Genomic DNA, 25270 nt, shown 5'->3' on the forward strand with positions numbered 1-25270 from the left:
AATGTTTTTTGTCCTTTTTGCTGTGGCGCCTGTTTACGTCAGTTCTCTGTGCCAAACAATGAAACAAATGAAAAATCTGTGCCAAACAAAGGCTGACAGTTACAACAAAATTTTCTAAATGCTATTTATTTTTGATTTGCTAGTGATTTGTGGGTGTTTATTAAGTTTATTAGACTATTATCATCACTTAACGAGTGTGTGACATGGGTGGATGGATTTTGTTCGGTTGTACAGAGCATATTGAACGAAAACACGATGGAATGATGGATGAGATATATTTTCACATGTAAGTAGATACTATCAAGTTTAACAAGCTTACATTCATCATAGTACTATCTATTGGCTCGATTTTAATATAAAACGATACTAATTTTAATACTGTAAGGTCTTTTAGTATCAGTTTTAAGTAAAAATTACGAGGTACCATATCATAACAAATCACATGGTGTTGCAAGTTATTGAAAATTTATTTTACCCACAAATATTATAGTATGCAAAGAAAATACTAGAAATTGTAACGGACTCGGGTTGGGTTTACAAATGGGGCGCACGAATTCGGTTTTTGTGAAGATTGTATTTTGTAGAAGTCATTCTCCTCTTTCAAATGAGGTGCCTCTCATTGTGAGGAAACGTTCGTTTCTTTTTTTTTTCTTCCATGTGTGATTTCTTCTGTATAATATAAAGTTTATTGTATTGATACGAAATACGTGTTTCCTTTAAAAAAAAACCCCATCACATATTTGGCCCACGATTATAATGCTCATGCTCATCCATTTATCTCTTTCATAGGTTTCCGACAGAAAAAAAAATATCAAGAAAATGGATAGACATTACCGGTCGCACAAATTGGGAACCAAGGAAACATACAAAAATTGTGTTCGGCACATTTTGAAGAGGATTGTTTCGATTGGACGAAGACAATGAATTATACAATCCACTCAGTTTGTGTATATTAAATAATTATATTGAAATCAAATAAGTATGAGTAAAGTTTTTTTTCTTATATCGTCGGTTGACAGGAAAAACTCACTAAGGCTGATTTTTCAATATTCAGATAAATGTTATCTGGGTAATACAAACATTGAGAAACATTGAGACGCAACAGCATCAAAATTATTTCCCAGCAAAACTTTTGTCTGGCTATTGAAAAATTAGCCTTTAGTGTCTTTTTCCTATCAACCGACGATATACTCAAGTTTTGTTTTTGTTATTATGATAAGTTAAATTTCCCCATATTTAGGTTTTATTTTTTTGTCGGCAACATCTATGGTTTGAGTGAGAAAGAGAATAGTGCACACGGCGATTGCGAATCTATTTGTAGTTGATCTGAGGATAGCGTACAAAGTACTCTGTGAGCGGTGCTCGCCATTATTTTTCGTACGCGTTCCATACTTATTTTTTTCCAGACTGTCTTTCGCCAGCTTTAATCTGTGCCCACAACAATGTCACAAACAGTAGGTATAGTGCCACAAACTTATCTGTTCCGGTGAGAGCGAATTAATTTGGTGCATATAATCTATGTCAATATGAAATTCATTTAGTAAGTAATGAGGTATGGACCAATTTAGTTCGCTCTCACCGGAACAGATAAGTTTGTGGCACTATACATTATTCTATGCGCTAAAAAACTACAGCCGAGAAAATAAATAAATTACAAATTTTGTAATGATAAATACAGATATGACTCTCAGAATAATATCAGTATTGCCGTTGTTCTTATTGTTCTTTCTAGGATTCGGAACGCCACGCGCACACAGAGTTGGGTTAATAAATGACAGATAACACAGAGTAGGCACGTAACTTAAATTTATCAACAAAAAGTCAGTCAAGTCAACTCAAGTCAAAATAATGTGAAATCCACCGATTACGATTTATGTTTTTCAATAATAAACCTTACAAATATTGTAATGCAGTAATGATGTGATTTTTCTGCACTTTGAACATTAACCTACCTCTTTTTGGGAAGTGAATTTGTGCTTAATTGTTCGTAGAAGAAAGTGTTCTACTGGAACGCATGATGTCCGCCGAGGAAAGGACCCAAAGTACAATAATTCATCATCCGATAACATTGCCGCGGTGTCCTAACCGTAACGTGTAGAAATTATCTGGATAAAAATATGGGTTTGATCTTCAGGATGGCGATGTTGTTACTTTTGATTGGTATCATGGTGCAGGCATGTTTAGGGGTGGAGATTGAGGTGCCTCCTAGTGGAGAGATTTGTAACACAACCGGCTCGGCTCAGGTGAACTATGAGTTCTCAACGGACGTGGTCCCCGGCGAGCATATCGTGACATTTCGTGGATACTACCCCAAGTCGGCAAGGGACAACTATGTTGGAGCTGCCATGAGGAATGCTGGAGTGAGTACCTTCATTAATAATTAGTTTATTGGGATTTGCAGTTCTATATCCAAAATTAATCAACTCTCTTTTATTCAATCAAATTTAACTGTTATCTATAGTCACGTAATGGTAATTTAGTGCAGCACTGCAGCAGCAAAAATATTTGCTTTATTTTGAATATGGTTTAGAGGGTTAGTGTTTTTTATTATTGAAGTGCAAAACCTGGCAGTGTTCCAGCACTATTAGTAAACAGTAAACAAAATATTTGCCTTATATGTTTTTGGTTGGGATTATGATGAGTGCACAAATATTTTAGTTGTTGATGATGGATTTGTATATTGGGGCTAAATACATAGGTACCTACTTACATCTAAATGGAAATCATTACAGAAATACTTCTGCTGCATGTGGTAAAGAGCATGCAGAGAAATTGCTGATGTGGCTATAACTATTTCATAACTATATTGAGCTCTTAAATAAATTTCAGCTACAGAATTAGGTACTCTGTACTCCCGTGGGCAGAATAGCTACCCCTATTATAATCCCTAACTGAAAAAGAGAGGTTCTAACTGTATCAATTTGCTTAATTCAAGGTGACCAACTGGACCATAGTACCTCGGTCGAACCCTGCAGCCGATTATCCCAGCGATTTTGATGTCATCTCCTTTGATGCCAAGTGGATGAAGGCAGCTATTGGGGCATTAGAAGACCACCCGGCAGTCAAGCGCGTGACGGTGCAGCGGTTCGTCCAACGAACTATAAAATATATTGATGAGGTATGTAGCACTAAAACAATGAACTAGTAAATATTCAGAAATAAGTGTTCTCTTAATAACTATGATGTATAATAAGAGAAGAAAGGATTTAACATAGTGTAACATTAAAATCTTGATTGTCAGGAGGACTGCGGATCATCAGACTGTCTGTACAGTGGCTGGAGGAACCACCGGGCCCGGGCACTTCACTCGCTCCGCCAGACTAAACAGGCAAGCACCTATTGTTGTATCTATCCATTACAAATAATCATCATCCCGTATTCATGCACTGCTAGTCATAGGCCTCTAAAGGGGCTCAACACTCTGTCTTCGGCCTTCCTTATCAAGCTGCTACTGAATACATGGCTAAACTTTTTGGTGCAGGGATGTGATCTACTTCTCTACGTATGTCCCACCTTAGAGTCTAACCCCCTTTTTCATAAAAAAGTTAGTGGATGCTTTAGCTATTGAACTGTGTCCCTCTCTGTCAAATAACAAATTGCTCTCTGTCAGAGAGTGACAGAACAGTTCAATAGCTAAAGCGTCCAGAAACTTTTTTATGAATAAGGGGTAACAATCAAACTAGTTGAGCTAAGGTTTCTTTGTTGACTGTATCTGTTGTAATTCATGATGTGTGTTGCCTGCAGACGTCGTACAACTCCCGTAAGCTGCTGCGCACTGTGCCGCGTCAGATCACGTCGGTGCTGCGAGCCGACGTGCTGTGGGCTCTCGGGGTCACAGGTAAATAAATATGTGGGGACATCTCACACACGGCCATCCGACTCCAAGCTAGGCAGAGCCTGTAATATGGGTATTGGGCAGCTGAATATCTACACAGATAGATTCATATTAACACCCAATAATCGAGTACAAATATCTGGCTTTAAACAAAATATCTACCCCACCCCGGCCGGGCATCCACCCCGGCTTAGTAGTCAGGGTCACGAACCACTATACCATTCGGTGGTCAATAATGAATGAACCTTCGTATTGTTGCAACTATTTCGGCAATAAATTATCTTTCTTTCTTTCTTTTCCTCGTCAGGCGAGGGCATACGCGTGGCAGTCTTCGACACGGGTCTCGCCCGCCACCACCCGCACTTCTCCGGAGTACAGGAACGCACGGACTGGACCGGCGAGCAGTCGGCCGACGACGCTCTAGGCCATGGGACCTTCGTGGCGGGGGTGATTGCGTCACAGAAGCACTGCCTCGGCCTCGCACCTAATGCGCTGCTGCATATCTTCAGGGTGTTTACGGATAATCAGGTGAGTGGTGCATAGCATGTGGTACAAAAGTTTTGCATCCAAAAAGGCTAGTACGGGGCGCATAGGACGTGACAAAAGTTCTCCGTCGCGCTCGCTCTTGAGGCTGCGCGATGTGAGTGAGCGCGATGCAACACTTATGTCACATCTTAAATGCGTCCCGTGCTACTAGCCCAGCTTGCTACCATCGCGGGGCCTTGAGATCTTTAGATAGAGCGAAACTACAATAGGATAATAATGAAAGGAAAATGCTGCATAAACATTAGTATCCGTGGCCTCTGTAAAGTCCATTATGCTTTGGCTGTCAACGAACGTATCAGAAATGTAGTCTACCGTAACCTAGGTAAACGTTTTATTGTTCTCATAAGAAACCGTAGGTTTAACAGGGTGTCCACTATCTGGAAAGTCAGGGAAAGTCAAGGAAAAGTCAGGGAAGCTCAAGGTGGTCAGGGAAAGTCAGTGAAATTGATGGACCACCTGGAAAGTCAGGGAAAAACTACTATTAAAGCATATTTTTTGGCAAAATTTTAGTATTTTTACGTTATTATTAGGCGTGAAATACAAAAGTTATAAAATAAAATTTCGTTTAGTTTATAAATATTTTTGAATGATACGAGGGCGGGTCAATAAGTCCGTGACTTTTTGAAGAAAATACTGGTTTTTGGATAATTTTATTTTTTATTATTCAACGTAGTCTCCTTTGAGCTCTATACACCTTGTCCAAAGTTTCAGCAATTTTTTTATCCCTTCCAAAAAATAAGATTTTACGAGGTCATCAAAATACCCACCTTGGCCTTCTTTGGCGCCGATTAACCCCGAGAAACCCACTGTTTAGACTGCTGTTTGGTCTCTGGTGTGTTGTGGTGGATCCACGTTTCGTCCACGGTTACAAAACGGCGCAATAACTCGTCCGAATTTCGGTTGAACAACGCCAAACACTCCTGCGAAGTTTTGTCATTCGATTGCGTTTGTGAGCAAACGCGGCACCCATCTTGCGGAAAGCTTTTTCATACCGAAGTGATCATTCAAAATTGAAACCACTGAGTCACGTGATGTCCCTGTTGCTTCTACTATCCCTCTCACTTTCAATCTCCGATCGGCCAACACCATGTCGTGATTTTTTTCAATCATTTCAGGTGTAGAGACCTCAACTGGGTGCCATGAACGTCCGGCATCTTCCGTACTTGTACGGCCACAACGGAATTCAGTAAACCACTTTTTACCATAGATATTGATGGTGCAGAGTCCCCATAATCTTTATCAAGCTTAGCCTTGGTTTCAGTGATGGTTTTTTTCCGCAAAAAATCATGCTTACTGAGCACACGAAATTCAGTTTTTTTTCATTATGTTTTTAAATCACGCGGTAGTTGCTAAGAACGGGTGTAAAACACAAACCAAGTGACGTAACTTGTCCAAATTTTGACAGGTGTCAGTTGACAGTTGCCTGTTGATAGGAGCAATGTTGTTCTTTCAGTTAAGTGGCGGGAAATTATAAAAGTCACGGAATTATTGACCCGCCCTCGTACATACTAGGTATTAATAAGAAATTCAAGAAATAAAAAACTTAATACTACATACTCACTATTGCAAATACAAGAAAGAATCACACCTTTATGGCAAAATAAGAGGGTTTATAACATGTTGTTGTTAAAAAAAATAAGAGGCTGGTACCTACTTATGTATAATTTAATTTTTCATTGCTACCGACCACATTCACACAGTAAGGCAGATTATACAGAAGACCGAAGAGTATAATCAGTCTCTGTGTCTAGTCTTTGTGGACTATGAAAAAGCCTTCGACTCGAGACCAGGGCAGTTTTGAAATCTTTGCATACATGCCAAATCGACTAGCGCTATATCAAGGTGTTAAGGTGTCTGTACAATACAAATACAGGACCACAAGACAAGACCTATCCAACTGCAACGAGGAGTGTGACAGGGGATGTGATATCTCCGAAACTGTTAACAATGCATTGGAAGATTAAGTCAAAGTTAATGCATTGGAACGGACATGGCATAATTATAAATGGCGAGTAAAAACCTCCGCTTCGCGGACGACAGCGTTATTATGACGGTAAGTGGTCTAAATGCTCCCAACGTCTAGGCCTCGATATGAACTTGGACAAGACGAAAGTCATGTAGTTACAATGCGCACATCAAACCGGACCCGGTCATCGTTGGTGAGACCACTATCGAAGTTGTGCAAGAATACGTCTACCTCGGGAAGACTATACGAGGCGCATCCAACTGGCTTGGGCTGCATTTGGGAAACTCAGTCACATAATATTATCCTCGGCCAACCAGTCAGTACGTCCTGCCAGTGATGACATATGTAATGTAGATAGGAATGGTCCACCGATTTTAAGTCGCTCAGCGAGCTATGGAGAGAGCTATGCTTGCGGTTTCTCTGATGGATCATATCAGAAATTTAATGAGGTTATCCGTCAGAAGAGTAAGGTTACCGACATAGCTGTCAAAATTTGCAAGCTAAAGTGGCAGTGAGCTGGTTATATCTGTCGAAGAACCGATGACCGTTGGGGTAGACGAGTTCTCGAGTAGAGACCTCGAACATGCAAACGCAGCGTGGGACGCCCTCCTGCCCGCTGGCCGACGACCTTAGGCGTGTAGTCGGTAGTAGCTGGATGAGGAAGGCCGAGGACAGTGGGTTATTGGCTGATGATGATGATGATGCAAAAGTGGTATATTAAGCCAGGGTCTAAAAAAAGTTTTACGTGCTTTAAAAAAATAATTATCTGGTTCTTCATAGTAAAAAGTCACGCGATCAACAAATTCTATCTAGAAAAGCTAAATTTTATTTTGTGAGTTTCCAAAAGTCGTAAAACAAAAATTGTTGAGTCACGAGTCACGTCTTTTTGGCTTAGTATGCCCTTTTTAAAGCAGCCCCCGTATAAATATTTTACTTCGAAATTTTAATAAGTGTCAAACAAATGAGCGAAAAACTTCAAGCTTTCTTTATCTGATTGTAGTAATTGGGTTTCTAATTTCATCTCTGGTCAGGGAAAATTTCTGAAATGGTCAGGGAAAGTCAGGGAAAAGTCAGGGAATTTTTTGTAGCATTGTGAGTGGACACCCTGTTTAAACATAGCCTATTTGATAATAATTCTAGTATCTTCTGACTTACTAGACTTCAGAGTGCAAGGCTATATAAGGTCACAATGATGATGATTAACAAAGGTATCTGTTTGCAGGTATCCTACACTTCTTGGTTTCTGGACGCGTTCAACTACGCCATCATGCGCAAGATCGACGTGCTGAACCTCAGCATCGGCGGACCAGACTTCATGGACCACCCCTTCGTCGACAAAGTGTGGGAGCTCAGCGCTAATAAGGTTGGTTTTTTATTTTTATCTAAGAATAGCTTTTTTCGCAGGCTTCCCTTGCCTTAAAAGGTTTTCCTCTAGGAATTCCAGTAAAAAGTACCCTATTTGTTAATCCCTCCGAAGAGTTATTTTCATCACGCTTAATAATTTCACAATTTATAAACTTGAAACCATTCACCATTGCGTCTTTTAAGTCTTGTTCTTTAAACATATCAGAATTTTTCTATATCCTCCAAGAAAAGAAGGCTAAAAGCAACCCATTCTCTCGGAGACAAAGAATTAACAACGACAGTATCAATAGGTAATAAAAAAGTGTAATTTTTCCCCTTGAACCATGCATGTTTAAAGTTCAAATCAATATCCACAGGTACTCCCATGCCGTTAAGGCTTCAAACAGTAGTCAGCCCTAACCGTACTAACCTCTTCAGGTGATAATGGTCTCAGCGATCGGCAACGACGGCCCTCTATACGGAACCCTGAACAACCCGGCGGACCAGATGGACGTGATCGGCGTGGGCGGCATCGGCTTCGACGACAGAGTGGCCCGGTTCTCCTCCCGCGGGATGACCACCTGGGAACTGCCTGAGGTCAGTATGTGTGACCACTTGGGAACTGCCTGAGGTTAGTATGCTTGACCACCTGGGAACTGCCTGAGGTCAGTATGTGTGACCACCTGGGAACTGCCTGAGGTCAGTATGTGTGACCACTTGGGAACTGCGTGAGGTCAGTATAGGTGGAGTGCTGTTGCGTTATGCCGATAATAAGTAAATCCTAGATAACGTTACTTTATCGCGATTCGCCATAAATACGGCGCTGTGATTGTTGGAACGCGCTCTAAACGAGTTTATCGACGTCGACCTACTCCTAGTCGCCTTTTACCAGTTACAAACTTAGTTATTTCGGAATCTAGTAAAATAAGTTCGTACACAAAAAACCTTTGTACATTTTTATGCCCTCCTTTTACCAGTTGCAAACTTACTTCTTTCGGAATCTAGTAAAATATGTTTGTACACAAAACCTCAGCCATGTGTACAAGCTGTTTTCGAGAGTTATTACGAATCGTCTCGAGCAAAGACTCGACGACTTCCAGCCACCCGAACAAGCCGGGTTCCGAAAAGGCTATAGTACCATAGATCACATACACACGCTTCGGCAGGTTATACAGAAGACCGAGGAGTATAATCTACCTTTATGTCTAGCGTTTGTGGACTATGAGAAAGCCTTTGATTCTATTGAGCTCTGGGCGATGCTTCAATCCCTTCAGCGGTGCCATATAGACTATCGCTATATCGAGGTGTTGAGATGTATGTACAATGCTGCCACAATGTCAGTTCGATTACACGAACATAGCACAAAACCGATCCAGTTGCAAAGGGGCGTGAGACAGGGAGATGTTATTTCTCCGAAACTGTTCACCTGTGCACTGGAAGATGTTTTTAAGCTTGTAGAGTGGAAAAGACTGGGCATTAACGTCAATGGCGAATATATCTCTCATCTACGATTTGCTGATGACATAGTTATTATGGCGGAAACGCTGGAGGAGTTGGGCGAAATGCTCACAGACCTCAATGATGCCTCTAAACAAGTTGGGCTGAAAATGAACATGGACAAGACAAAGGTCATGTCGAACGAACATGTTTCATCATCGCCCGTAACTGTAGGAGGTGTCACCATCGAAGTTGTTGATCAGTATCCCTACCTAGGACAAGTGATCCGATTAGGTAAATCCAACTTCGATAAAGAGGTAGCTCGTAGAATCCAACTCGGATGGGCAGCGTTCGGGAAATTACGACACATCTTCACTGAAAACATACCTCAGTGTCTGAAAACAAAAGTTTTCAATCAGTGCGTGTTGGCAGTGATGACTTACGGAGCCGAGACGTGGTGCTTCACCAAAGGGCTTATCCACAAGCTCAGAGTTGCTCAGCGTGCTATGGAAAGGGCTATGTTAGGCGTGTCCCTGCGAGATAGGATTCGTAATGAAGAAATCCGCAGGAGAACTAAAGTTACCGACATAGCCAAAAGGATTAGCACGCTGAAATGGCAATGGGCTGGCCACGTAGCCCGCAGAGCCGACGACCGCTGGAGTAGAAAGGTTCTGGAGTGGAGACCCCGTGTCGGCAAACGGCGTGTCGGTCGCCCCCCAACCCGTTGGTCTGATGATCTGCGGAAGGTAGCGGGAAGCCGCTGGATGCAGATGGCGGGTGACCGTTTGGGGTGGCGATCGTTAGGAGAGGCCTATGTCCAACAGTGGACTACGGAAGGCTGAGAGAGAGAGAGAGAGAGAGAGAGAGACACAAAACCTTTGTACGTTACGGTTTCATCGTACCTACTTGGACTTTGATTTTACGAGTGTAATACTTTGTAATAATAAAGTTAATACTTTGAACATTTCAGGGCTACGGTCGCATGAAGCCCGACATCGTGACCTACGGCAGCGGCGTCCGCGGGTCAGCCGTCAACGGGGGCTGCCGGTCGCTCAGCGGTCAGTAACTTCATTTAGCTCCAATTTCTCCATAGTTGGTTAGATCGTAACCAGGGAAAGGTAGATCAATTATACGTCATCTCCATATTAAATTTTTGACAGATGTGTCAAAAGTCAAGCAATAATCCCTGGTTATGCCACCACCCACTATGGAGAAATTGGCACTTATAATGCATTCAAAGATTCAAATAATGATATCATCCAAAGGTTGTCCGGTAGATATCGCTATAAGCATAATAAGCAATAAGACCGCCTTTTGTACCCTAGTTAAGTTCTGATGTAAAATTTGAAATTATTTCTTGGTGTACAAATAATGAGTACTCTATCTATCCATAGCAGTAAATAATCCATGCATATAACATACTTTACGTACTTGCTTTGATATTGAAGTACGGCCAGCTACATAAGTAACTATACACTTTTGTACCCACATTTCGGTGTTTGGCAAATTCTAGAAACGGCGGAATCGATAAACGATAATTTCTGGGAATGGCAGATTCTGGGAACGACAGCTTTTGTACAGTCAGGTTGAAACCTTTCCTCCATCACTGTTTATTTCTTGTAAACTTGTGTCTCATCATGGTGTCAATAAATATGATTTGATTTGATCTCAAATGAATTACTTACAAATCTAACTTTACAGGCACATCAGTAGCATCACCAGTAGTAGCTGGCGCCATAGCCCTGCTAGCGAGCGGCGTCCCACGCTCGCACCTGTCGCCGGCGTCGGTGAAACAGGCGCTGACGGCCACGGCTAGACGGCTTCCGTCGGCCAACATGTTCGAACAGGGCCATGGGAAGCTTGATCTTATTGCTGCGTTCCAGGTGAGTTGGGGTTTGAAAGCTTAGGTGGAGGTTTGAAGTCTGCGTGTTGAAGTGCTGATGAAAATTCTTAGCTCTTAGTAGCTTAATATAGCGATTTAATCTTTATATCAGTGATGACTATTAGTTGGCGAAATATACTTTATTAACAAAAAAAGTTTAATCATGTTTTAACGGATGTTTACAATGATATTTGTCAAATTTATAATGCATTTGAAAGCGCTAGAAATCTGTTAATCACTACCTAAGTTTTATTCCATAATGGTAAGGCCCATAATGTTAACTTACCCATGTTTTCCCTCCAGTACCTAGCAGACTACACCCCGCGAGCGACCCTCAGCCCTCCATACATCGACCTGACAGAATGCCCCTACATGTGGCCTTATTGCACGCAACCGATCTACTACAGCCAACAGCCGACCATTGTCAACGTCACCGTGACTAACGGGCTCGGCGTTGCGGGGATCATTGTGAGTGCCGCCATCTTTGTTTATTAACTAGCTGTTCCCGCGCGCTTCGCTTCGCCTTAAAATGTTTTCCCGTGGGAATTCCGGGATAAAAAGTAGCCTATGTTCTTTCCCAGGGTCTAGACCATATGTATACCAAATTTCATTCAAACCCGTTCAGTAGTTTTGGCGTGAAAGAGTAACAGACAGACAAACAGAAAGACAGACAGACAAACAGAAAGACAGACAGACACAGTTACTTTCACAATTATAATATTAGTTAAGATTAAGATTAGTTAAGATTGTAAATATTCGACCTAAAATTTGTCGATGGTCAAGCTAGCATCATAGGCTCGGTGAGGTGAATAAATGGCGAAAGAAACTCCGCTATTGTTGATTTAGGAAACCAAACTACAGTTAGATACGTAATAAACAAGCAAACTACCCACTTTTGCAGTATATTATTGTACTCATGTGATAGGTCGAGAACGCTACAGCGGTTCCATAAGCTCGGTGAGGTAAATAAATGGCGAAAGAAACTCCGCTATTGTTGATTTAGGAAACCGAACTACAGCTAGATTGATAATAAACAAGCAAACCACCCACTTTTGCGGTATATTATTGTACTCACGTGATAGGTCGCGAGCGCTAAAACGGTTTCGCTGTAAATCTACACCACGGCTCAGAAGGTCACTCTCTAAATCGACGAACAAACGATTGTATTAAGCGATAGCCATCGACAGATTGCGTGAGAATTCTCGTTCGTCTTTCGATTTAGAGAGTGACCCCACAGTAACAGCAGTCATACCTATAACTAACACGTGAATATTCCTTCACCTTCCAGAAAGAAGTTACCTGGCACCCGTACCTCCCAGACGGGGGCCTCCTCACAGTATCCGCGTCGCACTCGGAGCCGCTCTGGCCGTGGTCGGGCTGGCTGGCGCTGCGCCTCGCCGCCGCACAGAGCGCCGCCGCCGCCGACACCACCGCCCAGGTACCCGCACTGGTAGCGATGCACGGGTGCTATGTCGACGTAAACCTATATCGCGATTAGTTATAAACATCGCATTGTTATTGGTGGAACGCGCATTGAACGAGTTTATCGACGTAGATAAATTTGTCGCTGTGATAGATAAAACCGTGCGTCATGTATTGTTTATCATACCCGTGTCGCGGGGCCAGGGAAATCAGGCAATGTTTCTTGTATTTACGATGTATCTACACGGAAATGCGATAAATAAGAATCTACATTGTATCCAAAATGGCGGCCATCTGCGTTTAGTGTATTTAATACAGTTGATACCTATATGGCTCCCAAGCTAATAATAATTAAAACATTTTATCAACATCTCCAAAGGTTAACTGATAAAAATGTTACTAGCATTAAGATCGCCTTTGTACGAATTAGTTTGCGGTGATGCATTGAATGAAGTTGAAATTTATTTTTTCCTTTTCAGGGCCACGTGAACATAACAATCGAGAGTCACTTGGAATTCGGGGAAGGCACCATTAACCAGACGCTTATGCTTCCAATAAGGTAATGATTGAATTATACAGTACGCCTTTCCAACTTTCAATAGTATTCTCATCCATTCAACAGTATGATAAGCCAGCCGTCCTTCCCCCGCTGCTTAAATGAGACCCGGCTGCAGATTCAAACTCTAGTAATATACTCCGTCGCACGGACAAATGTCAACTATCCCTGTCGATAAACTCCTGCGCAGTTTCGTTACTTCTTTATTTCACCGTAAGTTTAGTAAATAAACTTATTAATATCCTTACAGGGCGAAAATAATCCCGGTCCCCAACCGTTCCCGCCGCCTCCTCTGGGACCAGTTCCACAGCCTCCGCTACCCCGGCGGGTACTTCCCTCGTGACGACCTTCGAGCCAAGCATGACCCCCTCGACTGGAGGGCTGATCATCCTCATACGAACCATCGGGAAATGTACAAAAGGCTTCGGGATCACCAGTACTATGTAGAAGTGGCAGGTGGGTCTGTCTAACTATCCTGGCGAGCTGACTTTCCACATTCTTATTCATAAAAAAATTATAGGACGCTTTAGCTATTGAACTGTTTTGTCCTCTGTCAAAGAATAAATTGTTCTCTGTCAGAGTGATAGAACAGTTCAATAGCTAAAGCATCCTATAACTTTTTTATGAATAAGGGGGTTAGCCTCTAAGCTGGGACATTATGCGTGAAATACCTACGGGGTGACTAGCTATTTAGCCACCCAAGCTCACGCCAGAAAGCCAGTAGATGACCTAGGTTGCTTATGACTACCCGGAGATTCGAGGGTTTTTGATCGTAGTGTCTCCACGCCTTTGCAATGTAACAAGACATGGGAAGCTGTTTCATCTTCCTCCATCCAACTTCTGCAAAGAGGAGTGGATAAGCTAGACATACTACCGCAAATTTATCTAAAACCTATTTTATCTCTAACCCAGGAACTCCGTTAACCTGCATCGACATGTCACTATACGGAGCGCTGCTATTGGTGGATCCAGAAGACGAGTATTTCCCCGAAGAACTGGCCGCTTTGAAGAAGGCCGTCGACGAAGGACTGTCATTGGTCGTGTTCGCTGATTGGTACAATGCCACTCTGCTCAAGCATGTCAAGTTCTATGATGAGAACACGAGGCAGTGGTGAGTTTGTGACTATGGTTGTTATTATTTTGAGACAGTTTAATTGTGCATTGCTGGACAAGGAACGTCATTACAGCGCGTTTTTATAATATGATGTGTCCTTTTCCCTACCAACAGACAAGTATTCAGACCAATTATCTTTTTTTCGAATATACCAAACGATACACCCATTTGTTTTATGCGACTAGAAAGGATTTAAAAAAGTTCAGTTTAAAAACTATGTTCTCATTAAATGTAATGGTTTTCAGGTGGATACCCGAGACCGGCGGTGCCAACATACCGGCGCTGAACGATCTACTCGGCATGTTCCAGGTAGATAATTATAGTAAATTAGCACGTGGTTTGTATCTTTGCTGTAAGTTGTGGGCAACGTTGCAGCGCTGGTTTTCAGATTGCCCCATCTCACATCGGATAAAACTAAACATAGGATATTCACATTATGACAAAATATTCATCGATGAGTCTACACTCTAACAATTTGCTAGCGCTCTTTCTATGCTATTTGCTTCGTTAGTTCGTTACCCACGCTTATAATTGATTTCAAATGTCATGTTACTGAAAACGCATCATACTAATAATGACCATAAACCCACAGATAGCGCTCGGCGACCGCGTGTTCACCGGCCCGTTCCGCCTGCCCCCTCACGCCATGTTCTACGCGAGCGGCACCCACGTCCACACCTTCCCCGCACACGGGCTGCTGGTCACCGCGCAACTACACGACCAGGCCCGCCAGGTACTGTGTGCACAGCTAGCGGCGTCCCACCTTGCACGGGCTGCCGGTCTTCGCCTCCACGACCAGGCCAGGTGCACCTGTAGTATCATTGCTAGCGCAGGCGATCAAGTGCCAAACGTGCACAACACTTCCTAGAATCTTCACGAAAGCCAACATGTCAGCTGCTGCAGATGACGTTAGATGAGGTCTATAACCGTTGTGAAAGGGCTGTTCGGTCAAATTACCGTCTCTGACTGCCCAGGCTCAGGGTGCATCGGACGTACAGTCAGCTGCATAAGTAGCTATACACTTTTGTACCTTGTCAATATGAAACCGCCTATCAATTCATAGAAACATTGATGGTTCGTCAGTTTGACAAGGTACAGAAGTGTATAGTTACTTATGCAGCTGACCGTACATATACAGGTGTTGCAAAAGTGCTATACTAAGCCGAAAGAAGGTGAATCAGAAGCTCAGAGAGTCGTTTTTCATAATTTTACAAAAGTTGTTCAGAATCATACCCTAAACTACCCTGTGTTGGTTATATATAGTATACCACTTTTGCAAAACCTGTATAATATAAAGAACTGTGTAAGAGATGTTACGTCATACGTCGGACTATAACGTGTATCACATCTCTTCCTCAGATAATGTCGGGCGAGAAGGCGGGCGCGGAGGGCGAGGGCGACACGATGGCGGTGCCCGTGCTAGGCCTGCTGCAGACGGGCGCCGACTACGCCAACGACACCGACGCCGTGCCCAAGGTACAGTCGCAGTCACGAGGGATGACCATATTCCACCCTCGATAGTAAATAGATATTCTTTATAGCGTTTAACTGCGTAGAACTGATGTCAAGCAAATATGATGAGTTTCTGGTTAAGATTTCTGAGCTTGAGTCGGAAAGGAAGAAAGATAAAGAGGCAATATACTTCCTTGAAGATAAAATTGAGTACCTCGAGCGCAAGTCGAAATCTACGGGAATCGAAATACGAAACCTCCCCAAAAAAACTGGTGAAACAAAAAAGGATCTTTGTAGTCTAATACAAAATTTTGGAAACTCCATTAACGTAGACATGAATCAGAGCTGTGTGAAGGATATTTACAGAATTAGGTCAAAAGATGCCTCAAATCCAATTCTTGTCGAATTCACAACAGTGATTCAAAAGGAAACTGTCCTAGAAAACGTGAAAGCCTTTAATAAAACTAAGAAAATCGGTGAAAAACTGAACACTGGACACTTTTTGATACAGGGACCCGTAAAACCAGTTTTTATATCAGAATTACTTACAACACGGGCTCAAAGACTCTTCTATCTGGCGAGATCTTTTCAGAAACAACACAACTATGCATTCTGCTGGTCTTCACATGGTATTATATACCTAAGGAAAGATGAAAAGTCTCCACATATGAAAATTGCCTCGGAAACAGATATTGAAAACCTACGGAAGAATAGTTTTTTAGAGCGGTCCTAGAGTGCTATACTTATTATGTCATTGATCTACTGATACATTGTACTCTTTTCATTCTTATGCATGATTTAAAATATGTAACTCATAATTACTTCTTTTTCACAAAACAATTGACACTTTACACATACAAACAAATACTCAGAGTGGATTCTTGCAATAAAGTACACCTCAGCTCCATAAAGCGTAACTACATCTTAGCTATTGCCGTATTTATATATACCTACTACAAAAATCAATCAACAGGATCACTTATACCGCATTGTAAACAGTTATAAATATATATAAAGTTTCCAATGATATTGATGACTGCTCTATAACGGAATCATGTGAATGCGATGTCGAACAATGTAAAAAAATATATCCATCACAAGTAACGCTATCGGTTTTAACTCAAAACATTAGGAGTATAAACAAAAACTTTGCAGATTTTGATATATTTTTAAACAGACTAGGAATTGAATGTGATATACTTATCCTAACAGAGTGTTGGTTGTCATGTGTCACTTCTATACCTACTATTAATGGATATTGTTCCTTCGCAAGCGCAAACAATCCACTGCAAAATGATGGAGTTATTATCTATATTAAGGATGAACTATCCTTTACCGTTGAAGAACCGCTACTTCAAAACTGTAACAGCCTACTAATAAAAATTTAACGCAATGACACAGCAATATTAGCGGTTTATCGTTCACCTTCATATAAAAATGTAAGCCCGTTTTTGCTCTCGCTCAACCAAACATTGGAAAAAATATCAAATTTCAAAAATATATCCCTGGTCGGTGACCTTAACCTTGACCTAATCTCAGAAAGTCCAAATTCCTCCGTTGAACAATATCTGACACTTACGGCGTATCATGGGCTGTCACCTACCCACTATTTAGTTACTCGCGATGATAGTGGGACATGTATAGATCATGCGCTTCTGAAATCTACTTTTCCATCCATCACTATAGTCCCACAATCTACTATTACGGATCACAAAACCGTCATTCTATGTTTGAAAAAGCCACAATCCCGACACTATGCATCCTCAAACCGCCTTGTTATTGACCAAGAAGGACTGAGCGACTCCATTAACAAAATCAATTTCGACCATCTTTATAATCTCACGGAATGCAATGCAGCTATGGATTGTTTCATTAATTCATTAAAAACGGCTCTGGAAAATAACACCGCAATAGTTCCCTTATCATGTCGTAAAAAGATAATTAAACCGTGGATCACGCCTGGGCTGTTACGCTGTATGCGAAACAGAGACAAGCTACATAAAAAATCTAAAGCCAGTCCAGATGACTTAATTATAAAATCAACGTATATCCGTTATAGAAATTTCTGCTGTAAAATTCTAAAAAAAGTTAAACGTAGTTACGAAAGAGAACTTATTCAAAAGGCAGGTAACGATAGTAAACAGCTGTGGGATACCATTAAGAATATTACAAATACATCTAAAGTTATAAATTTTCCTAAGGAGTTACTGACACTTAAAGATAATCCCCAGAAATCTGTTGATTACATTAATAAATATTTTTCTTCTGTGGGTGAAACATTGGCAAACAAAATCACATCTTCACAACCCCATACCAATAATATAAAAAAATCTACTATATTATCTCCTAACGACTCATTTGTACTAATTGACACAGATGAAGAGGAAGTTAATAGTTTAATACTAACGCTTAAAAATAAATGCTCAGTAGGACATGATGGTATTACTAATAAATTATTAAAGGATTTTAGACATCAACTTGTGCCACACCTTACATACATATTTAATATGTGCTTAGCAAATGGAATATTCCCATATGCCTTAAAAAGGTCCCAAATTTCCCCAATACATAAGGGAGGTGACAGAAACCATATTTTAAACTACAGGCCAATATCGATCTTACCATCTATATCAAAATTATTGGAAAAAATTATAAATTCGAGACTAATTAAATACCTAGAGGACAAAAACATTATATCAGATAATCAGTTTGGTTTTAGGAAAGGCAAATCTACGGATGATGCTGTAAGTACTCTCACAAATTTTATAGCACAGAAATTAGACGAGGGTAAAAAATGCATTGCAATATTTTTAGATTTGGCCAAGGCCTTTGATACGGTGTCTGTCCCTATCCTTATCTATAAATTGCAGAAAATAGGTGTCAGAGGTACGCAGCTAGCCCTATTTTCTGATTACTTAACAGGTAGATCACAATGTGTTAAGGTAGGATCTCACACTAGTACCAATCTTTCCGTGACGTATGGTGTCCCGCAAGGTAGTATCTTGGGGCCTACCCTTTTTCTCATATACATTAATGATCTCCTATGCCTTGACTCATTTCATGGCAAAATCATTTCTTACGCAGATGATACTGCTCTTATCTTCACCGCTAAATCATGGAATGAGACATACCTACTTGCACAAAATGGTCTAAATACAGTTAGGAATTGGCTAAAAGATAACATCCTCACCCTAAACAGCGAAAAAACTAAGTATTTAGCTTTTTCAATACGAAATTGTTCACAAGACCTTAAATTAATTGCACATGACTGTCAGAGCGACCCATCTTCCGAGTATAATTGCCAATGCAAACCTTTAGAACGCGTATCATTCATCAAATATTTGGGCGTTATCATTGATAGTAACCTAAGCTTCAAGCAACATATTTTTAATTTAAGCAAAAAAGTGAGAAAACTTATATATGTCTTTAAAAACTTGAGACATGTGGTTCCTCGTCATACGCTGAAGCAGATTTATTATGCCCTCTGTCAGTCACTGATTTCATACTGCATTTCTTCTTGGGGAGGTGCACCTAAAACTACACTCAAACAGCTGGAAGTATCGCAAAGAGCTATACTTAAGATCTGCAGTTTTAAACCGATTATCTATCCAACCAAGCTTCTCTATGAATATTGTCAGGTTTTTACTGTACGGCAGCTGTTTTTGTGTAGTATTATACTGAAACAACACTCAATGTTGCAATACAATCCTAAAATCCTCTCGAGGCGTAGGTGGTTTACGGTATGCAGAAGCTCTTTCAAACCCAAGACTATGTTCATTCACAGATTTTTCAATTTTCTAGGTACACATATATACAATAAAATTAATAAAATTCTTAATATCTACCCAATGAATATTATAGCTGTTAAAAAAACTATAACTCCTTGGATACAGAGTCTAACTTATGACGAGACTGAAGACTTATTGGTTATTCAACAATAAACACGACTTAACAATCGTTTTATAATTAATAATAAACTAGGTAAATACAGGAATCCACATCTTTAACTATTACACACCCTCTCACACACACTCACACACTTACATATTTACACATCGAGAGGACTCACCACATACTTATTTTATTAATATATTTATAGGAATTAATTATTTAACTAGGTAATTAAGCTTAATCAAATCATGTTTATGTTCGTTACGTTTCTCTACTTTGCGTTAACAGATGTCTAATATTATTTAAGATTACTGAGGATAGAGGCGCTGAATGCTGAAATACAGGCCATAAACCTAGTTCAGCATCAGATGCTATGTTTATAACACATTCTTACATATTACTTTAGTATTAATCAACTAGTTAAGAATTTTGTGTAACAAACTAAACTGTTTATCAAATAAATATTTATTATTATTATTATTATTATTATTATATGTACACAAAAACATGGACAACATTACAAAAAACTTAATCTTACACATATGTCCAAATGGCGGCGCTTAAAGCAATTTCTTCCAGGTAGTCTCGATGATTAGTCGATATTCTATAGATTGCTAAACTAACGCAAGACTATCGATACTCCCATCGATTGGTATTAGTTTTTCACATTTATATTATCGATATTTTGGCAACACTACCTCTAAGGCTCGAGATCTCAGATAATGTCGGGCGAGAAGGCGGGCGCGGAGGGCGAGGGCGACACGATGGCGGTGCCCGTGCTAGACCTGCTGCAGACGGGCGCCGACTACGCCAACGACACCGACGCCGTGCCCAAGGTACAGTCAAGTTCACGAGGGATGACTCAAAACTAAATTTGAACTGCGGTGATTAATGGAAAAATTAACAGTGCTTACCTTTGCGATTGTGCTTTTCAGGTTCTGACGAAGTAGGTATATTATTGGGGAGAAAAAATTGCGACTGAACCAACCAATTCAAACTGGGTTATCGGGCACAGTCACCTAAACGCCAGTTTCACCATACTCTGTTAGATTTGTTAGAATTTAATATGGAGATAACGTATAATTGATAATATCACAATGTAGCAGGGTGTTAATGATCTAACAGACTATATCTGGTGAAACTAGGCATAAGGCGCCATCTGTAATTAGCTTTTTCTTTTTCTCTCTACTATTTATGCTACTCTGCAATTTGTATCGTATCTGTATGCATTAATTTCTTTTCTTAACCCCCAGGCCGGTCGTATAGTGGTCTACGGCGACTCCTCCTGTCTCGAAGGAGGCGCGAGCAAGCCCTGCCATTGGCTGCTTCTATCCGCATTGCAATACGCGATAGCCGGGCACGTGCCGCAAGCTCTGAGGGACATGGCCACGCCGCATAAGGACAACCACATTATACCGTCAGGTTTGTGATCCAATATTGTATTATACCGTCAGGTTTGTTGTATATTGTGTTATACCCTCAGGTTTGTCCGAGTTCTCGGGTTCGTCTCTAAGGTGGGACCATTCGTTTATGTTTCTTACACGCTACAACGTTAACTGACCCAAAGAGCATTTCGTTGCTTTTCGTCACTTCAACGAAACATCTGTCATTTCTTTCAGGACAACGCACCCACAAACCTCATGTCATGTGGCATCGCTTTTAGTTACTGAATGATTGTATGGTTTAAATAATACAAATTCCCACCCACCTGAGAGTCGAACCTTAGACCAACTAAGCTTCTATAAAACCACAAACCACTACATACATGGTATCACTTAACACCCTTAAAATATCTAACCTATAACCTCCCCACCAGTATGGAATCACCCGTATCTAACCCATAACCTCCCTCCCTTCCAGAGCTCCCCCAACGAGCACCCGGCGGCCGCCTCGAGCTATATTCCCGCGTACTAGCTCGCGACGGCAGCGGGCCGCGGCCCCCGCCCCCCTGCCCCGCGCCGCCGCCGCTGCCCCCGCGCCCGGTGCCCGCGCCCCCGCGTAGGACCTTCGTGCCGAGGCCGCCGCCCCAAGACCATGGTATGTAGCTATAGGCCTCATATATATAAGTCTCAGCGCGAAATTACAAGCATTTTTTGCGTGCAACGAATTTTTAAAGTGCCGCGGTCCGACTTTACAGTCAGAAAGTCAGAAAAGTTACATATTCATAGAAAAGATACATAACGTTTTACCTGTTGAACTGATTTGTCCCTCTCTGTTTTAGTGCTGATGTACAATTAGCTGCATAAATAGCTACACCATTTTGTGTCTTGTCAAAGTAGCCACAACAAAACGGTCAATGAACGAATAGTCAGTGAAGCCAACACATGATTTTGCTAACCAGAATTTGTACGACCGAAATCACGCATCTTTTGAATAGAAATTATTATGTGAAATTTTACTATGAGAAATTACCTCATTTCGGCATACAATACCACTTATGATACACCAAATAATACTATTTTATGCGTCCCGCAGGTATCCTCGAGACGGACAGCACAGAGCGCGCGCGCCGGGCCTGGCGTGGGGCGGGCGCCCCCCCCCGAGCGTCCAGCGCCGCCGGCTACGAGGCCACCAGCTGGCGCCTGCTGCTGCTGCTCGCGGCCGCCGCCTCGCTCTACGTGGCCACTGCGCTGTGGAACAGGTGAGCCCCCCCGCCCCCCGCCCTCCGCGCCCCCCGCCCGCTACGAGGCCACCAGCTGGCGCCTGCTGCTGCTGCTCGAGTCGATTGTCTCGCCAATAGAAGGATACGTCACCTAATCGCGATTGTTGATGAACCGTTCATAATCTGTCAATTTAGTAAAGGGATTTTTCTGTTAAATCAATAAAGTACTATTATTTTATATTCTATTGTATATTTGTATGTATGCTTACTTCTTTGAAAGTACACAACGGATTTTGTTATATTTTTACTGAAAATTTAAATTTCCATCGTAGTTGCAGTTTGTGTACCTTTCTGTGACGTTAGTATATTTTTTGTCAAATCTGCGATTTACCTATTTTAATTCTGTTAACACTGTATCTCTTTGTGTTAACGCACGACTGATTTCCTTCCAGATGCGGTCGCCGCCTGCGCAGGCGCCGGGTTCTGTCGCTGAGCACCTAGCACAGGGCCAAGCAGGGCCAGCACAGGCCTAGGCCCAAACACGAACCTAACTGAACTGATCAATAACGACCGTGCCCACTGGTAGGCCAGATTTATGCTCTAAATGAAATATACTATGATCAACAACGACCCTGCCCGCTAGTAGGCCATGTTTATACTCTAAACTAAATATACTGTATGTATAGTTGGTTGTCATTGCTGTTGAGACAAGTGGCGTACTAACCTTATTTCCTGTCTCACTGTACGGTGTACGGCAGTAAGTCACAAATATGAACATCATTTAAATGGTATATCTAACTAGGTGTTTATAATTGATTTAAACCCTGGATATAACAGGGGGTGTTATCAATTTATTCCTAAAGATAATTAGAAAGCGTCACATTATTATTTAAGGTATAATGACTACAGTTTAAAAAAAAATAAGGAAAATTATACATTATGATGATGACTTCTTCTACCTACATATTTCCGGATGATGTTTCCAATTATAATGGACTTGGATCATTGTTATATATTGGTATATAACATATGGTTGGGTATTCATTGTTATATAATGGACTTGGATCATTGTTATTAATAATTTAATTCATATTTTTCAATTTATCAAATACTTACTTTCAATGTAACTGTATTGTATTAAATACCACTGTTGCCAAAGCTAATATTATATACCTAGTTATAATATTAATGGTATAATTATTTTGTCCCATTGTTACGACAAAAGTGGGAGAGCGCTAGGTGCTTGCATGTGATGTGTTTTGTAGAGAAAATGAATTTTAACTTATATTGTAATTAACTTTTATTAATTATTCGATTCTGACTGTATTTTATACGATATTTATAGGTAAGTTGAGGTAAAACTTGTACAAAGGCCTGTTTATTCAAACGTTCGGAGGATTTTATGATTTTAAGAGTAGGTAGCAGCTTACGTACATAGAACGGAGAATATTATTATTTGGTAATTGATGAGTCCCAAGGTTACCGTTTAATAGTAAAATGATTTTAAGGTGATAAGATTTGTATTAAGTTTAAGTAATTAATGTTATGTCAAGTAATTTCACCCGACATGTAGTAGTTATCACAATTTTTCCTTAACCTACCTTGACAAAAAATTAGACCTGTCATGATATGGGTAACTTATTTAACTGGGTCTCTGTAACTTATTTATTCATATTAAGCATGTCTCTGAGCTGGCCCAAGATCGTAAAGAATGGCGGCGCTTCACTTCGGCCCTTTGCTCCCCAGCGGAGATTGGGAATAAGTAAGTAAGTAAGCATGTGTAACCCAGAACTGGTAGAAATGATCTTTTATTAAGTCTTGTCCTGCGCGTCTTATGTCCCATGCTAATGTGCATACTTCAAAACTGACTAGCGTGATAGGAAAAGAAATTCACACAATCCACAGACATAGATGCAATCCCCATTGTTATGTGGACGTCCTATGAAAATTAATTTAAGTATGGAATAATTTACTTTTGCCTTGGCATTATTAATAATTATATTTTTTACTATATTCAATCAAATTAATAAGCCCTTTTAATTGTCTATCTGGATGGCAGGTTGTATAGTCTGATTTACTTTTGAATGTGCATGAGTTTATTTGTGTAAATATAACATGATTTACAATATTTCATATACTTTTAGGCCGGCTAAATGCCAATCGACTGGCCTTAGGCCGTAGTTTATGTATACGGTCTAAGCCTTACAAGATAGGTAAGACCATTATAAGACTAATGTATACTTGAGCGTATACTTTTTGTTGAATGTACTTACAAAGGTATATATCTAAGTGTATATTGTGCTAGAGGTACGAAATTGGTACTTTTGTAAATATGTAGTTTTAAATTTATTGAAGAATATTCTTTTGTTACAAAAAATAAATACTAAACTATTCATACTATTCAGTGATTTGATTCCGTTTCCTTAGACGTAGGTACTCGAGCTATATTTTAAACAAAAGGCTGATCACTACGTATTACTACTTTTTCCGTAAACGTAACTACGTATAAATCATTGTGATGTATCATCAATATACATGTACATACTTACTTATTATTTTAAGCCTCCGTAGTCGAGCGGGCTTCAGTGATCGTAATCGTAACTGATCACTGAGGTTAAGCAACAACTGACACGGTCAGCCATTGGATGGGTGACCGATTTGAAGTGGTTCTTTTCTGGACGCTTCCGTGCTTCGGATGGCACGTTAAGCCGTGGGTCCCGGTTGCTGCCTCGGCAGCAGTCGTTAATAATAATAATATATAATAATAATATGTGGGGACATCTCACACACGGCCATCCCCCAAGCTAGGCAGAGCCTGTGTTATGGGTATCGGACAGCTGATATATGTACACAAATACATCTCTCTCTCTCTCAGCCTTCTGTAGTCCACTGTTGGACATAGGCCTCTCCTAACGATCGCCACCCCAAACGGTCACCCGCCATCTGCATCCAGCGGCTTCCTTCGGCTACCTTCCGCAGATCATCAGACCAACGGGTTGGGGGGGCGACCGACACGCCGTTTGCCGACACGGGGTCTCCACTCCAGAACCTTTGTACTCCAGCGGTCGTCGGCTCTGCGGGCTACGTGGCCAGCCCATTGCCACTTCAGCGTGCTAATCCTTTTGGCTATGTCGGTAACTTTAGTTCTCCTGCGGATTTCTTCATAACGAATCCTATCTCGTAGGGACACGCCTAACATAGCCCTTTCCATAGCACGCTGAGC

At 41.0% G+C, this 25270-nt stretch overlaps 1 protein-coding gene across 1 annotated transcript; it reads left to right on the top strand.

Moving 5' to 3' along the window:
- Positions 1 to 1882: 1882 nt before the first annotated feature.
- Positions 1883 to 22789, top strand: LOC105387100 (membrane-bound transcription factor site-1 protease). Its single transcript, XM_048632676.1, has 21 exons — positions 1883 to 2360; positions 2936 to 3118; positions 3242 to 3328; positions 3745 to 3838; positions 4143 to 4363; positions 7570 to 7710; positions 8130 to 8288; positions 10099 to 10186; positions 10830 to 11011; positions 11314 to 11478; positions 12299 to 12448; positions 12912 to 12991; positions 13239 to 13444; positions 13901 to 14099; positions 14348 to 14411; positions 14695 to 14835; positions 15462 to 15578; positions 20699 to 20867; positions 21306 to 21482; positions 21921 to 22086; positions 22500 to 22789. The coding sequence occupies exons 1-21, from the start codon at positions 2118 to 2120 to the stop codon at positions 22546 to 22548; spliced, it is 3081 nt and encodes a 1026-aa protein (XP_048488633.1). The 5' UTR covers positions 1883 to 2117; the 3' UTR covers positions 22549 to 22789.
- Positions 22790 to 25270: the final 2481 nt, after the last annotated feature.

The sequence above is a fragment of the Plutella xylostella genome, chromosome Z (genome assembly GCF_932276165.1).
Source record: "Plutella xylostella chromosome Z, ilPluXylo3.1, whole genome shotgun sequence".
Lineage (NCBI taxonomy): Eukaryota > Metazoa > Arthropoda > Insecta > Lepidoptera > Plutellidae > Plutella > Plutella xylostella.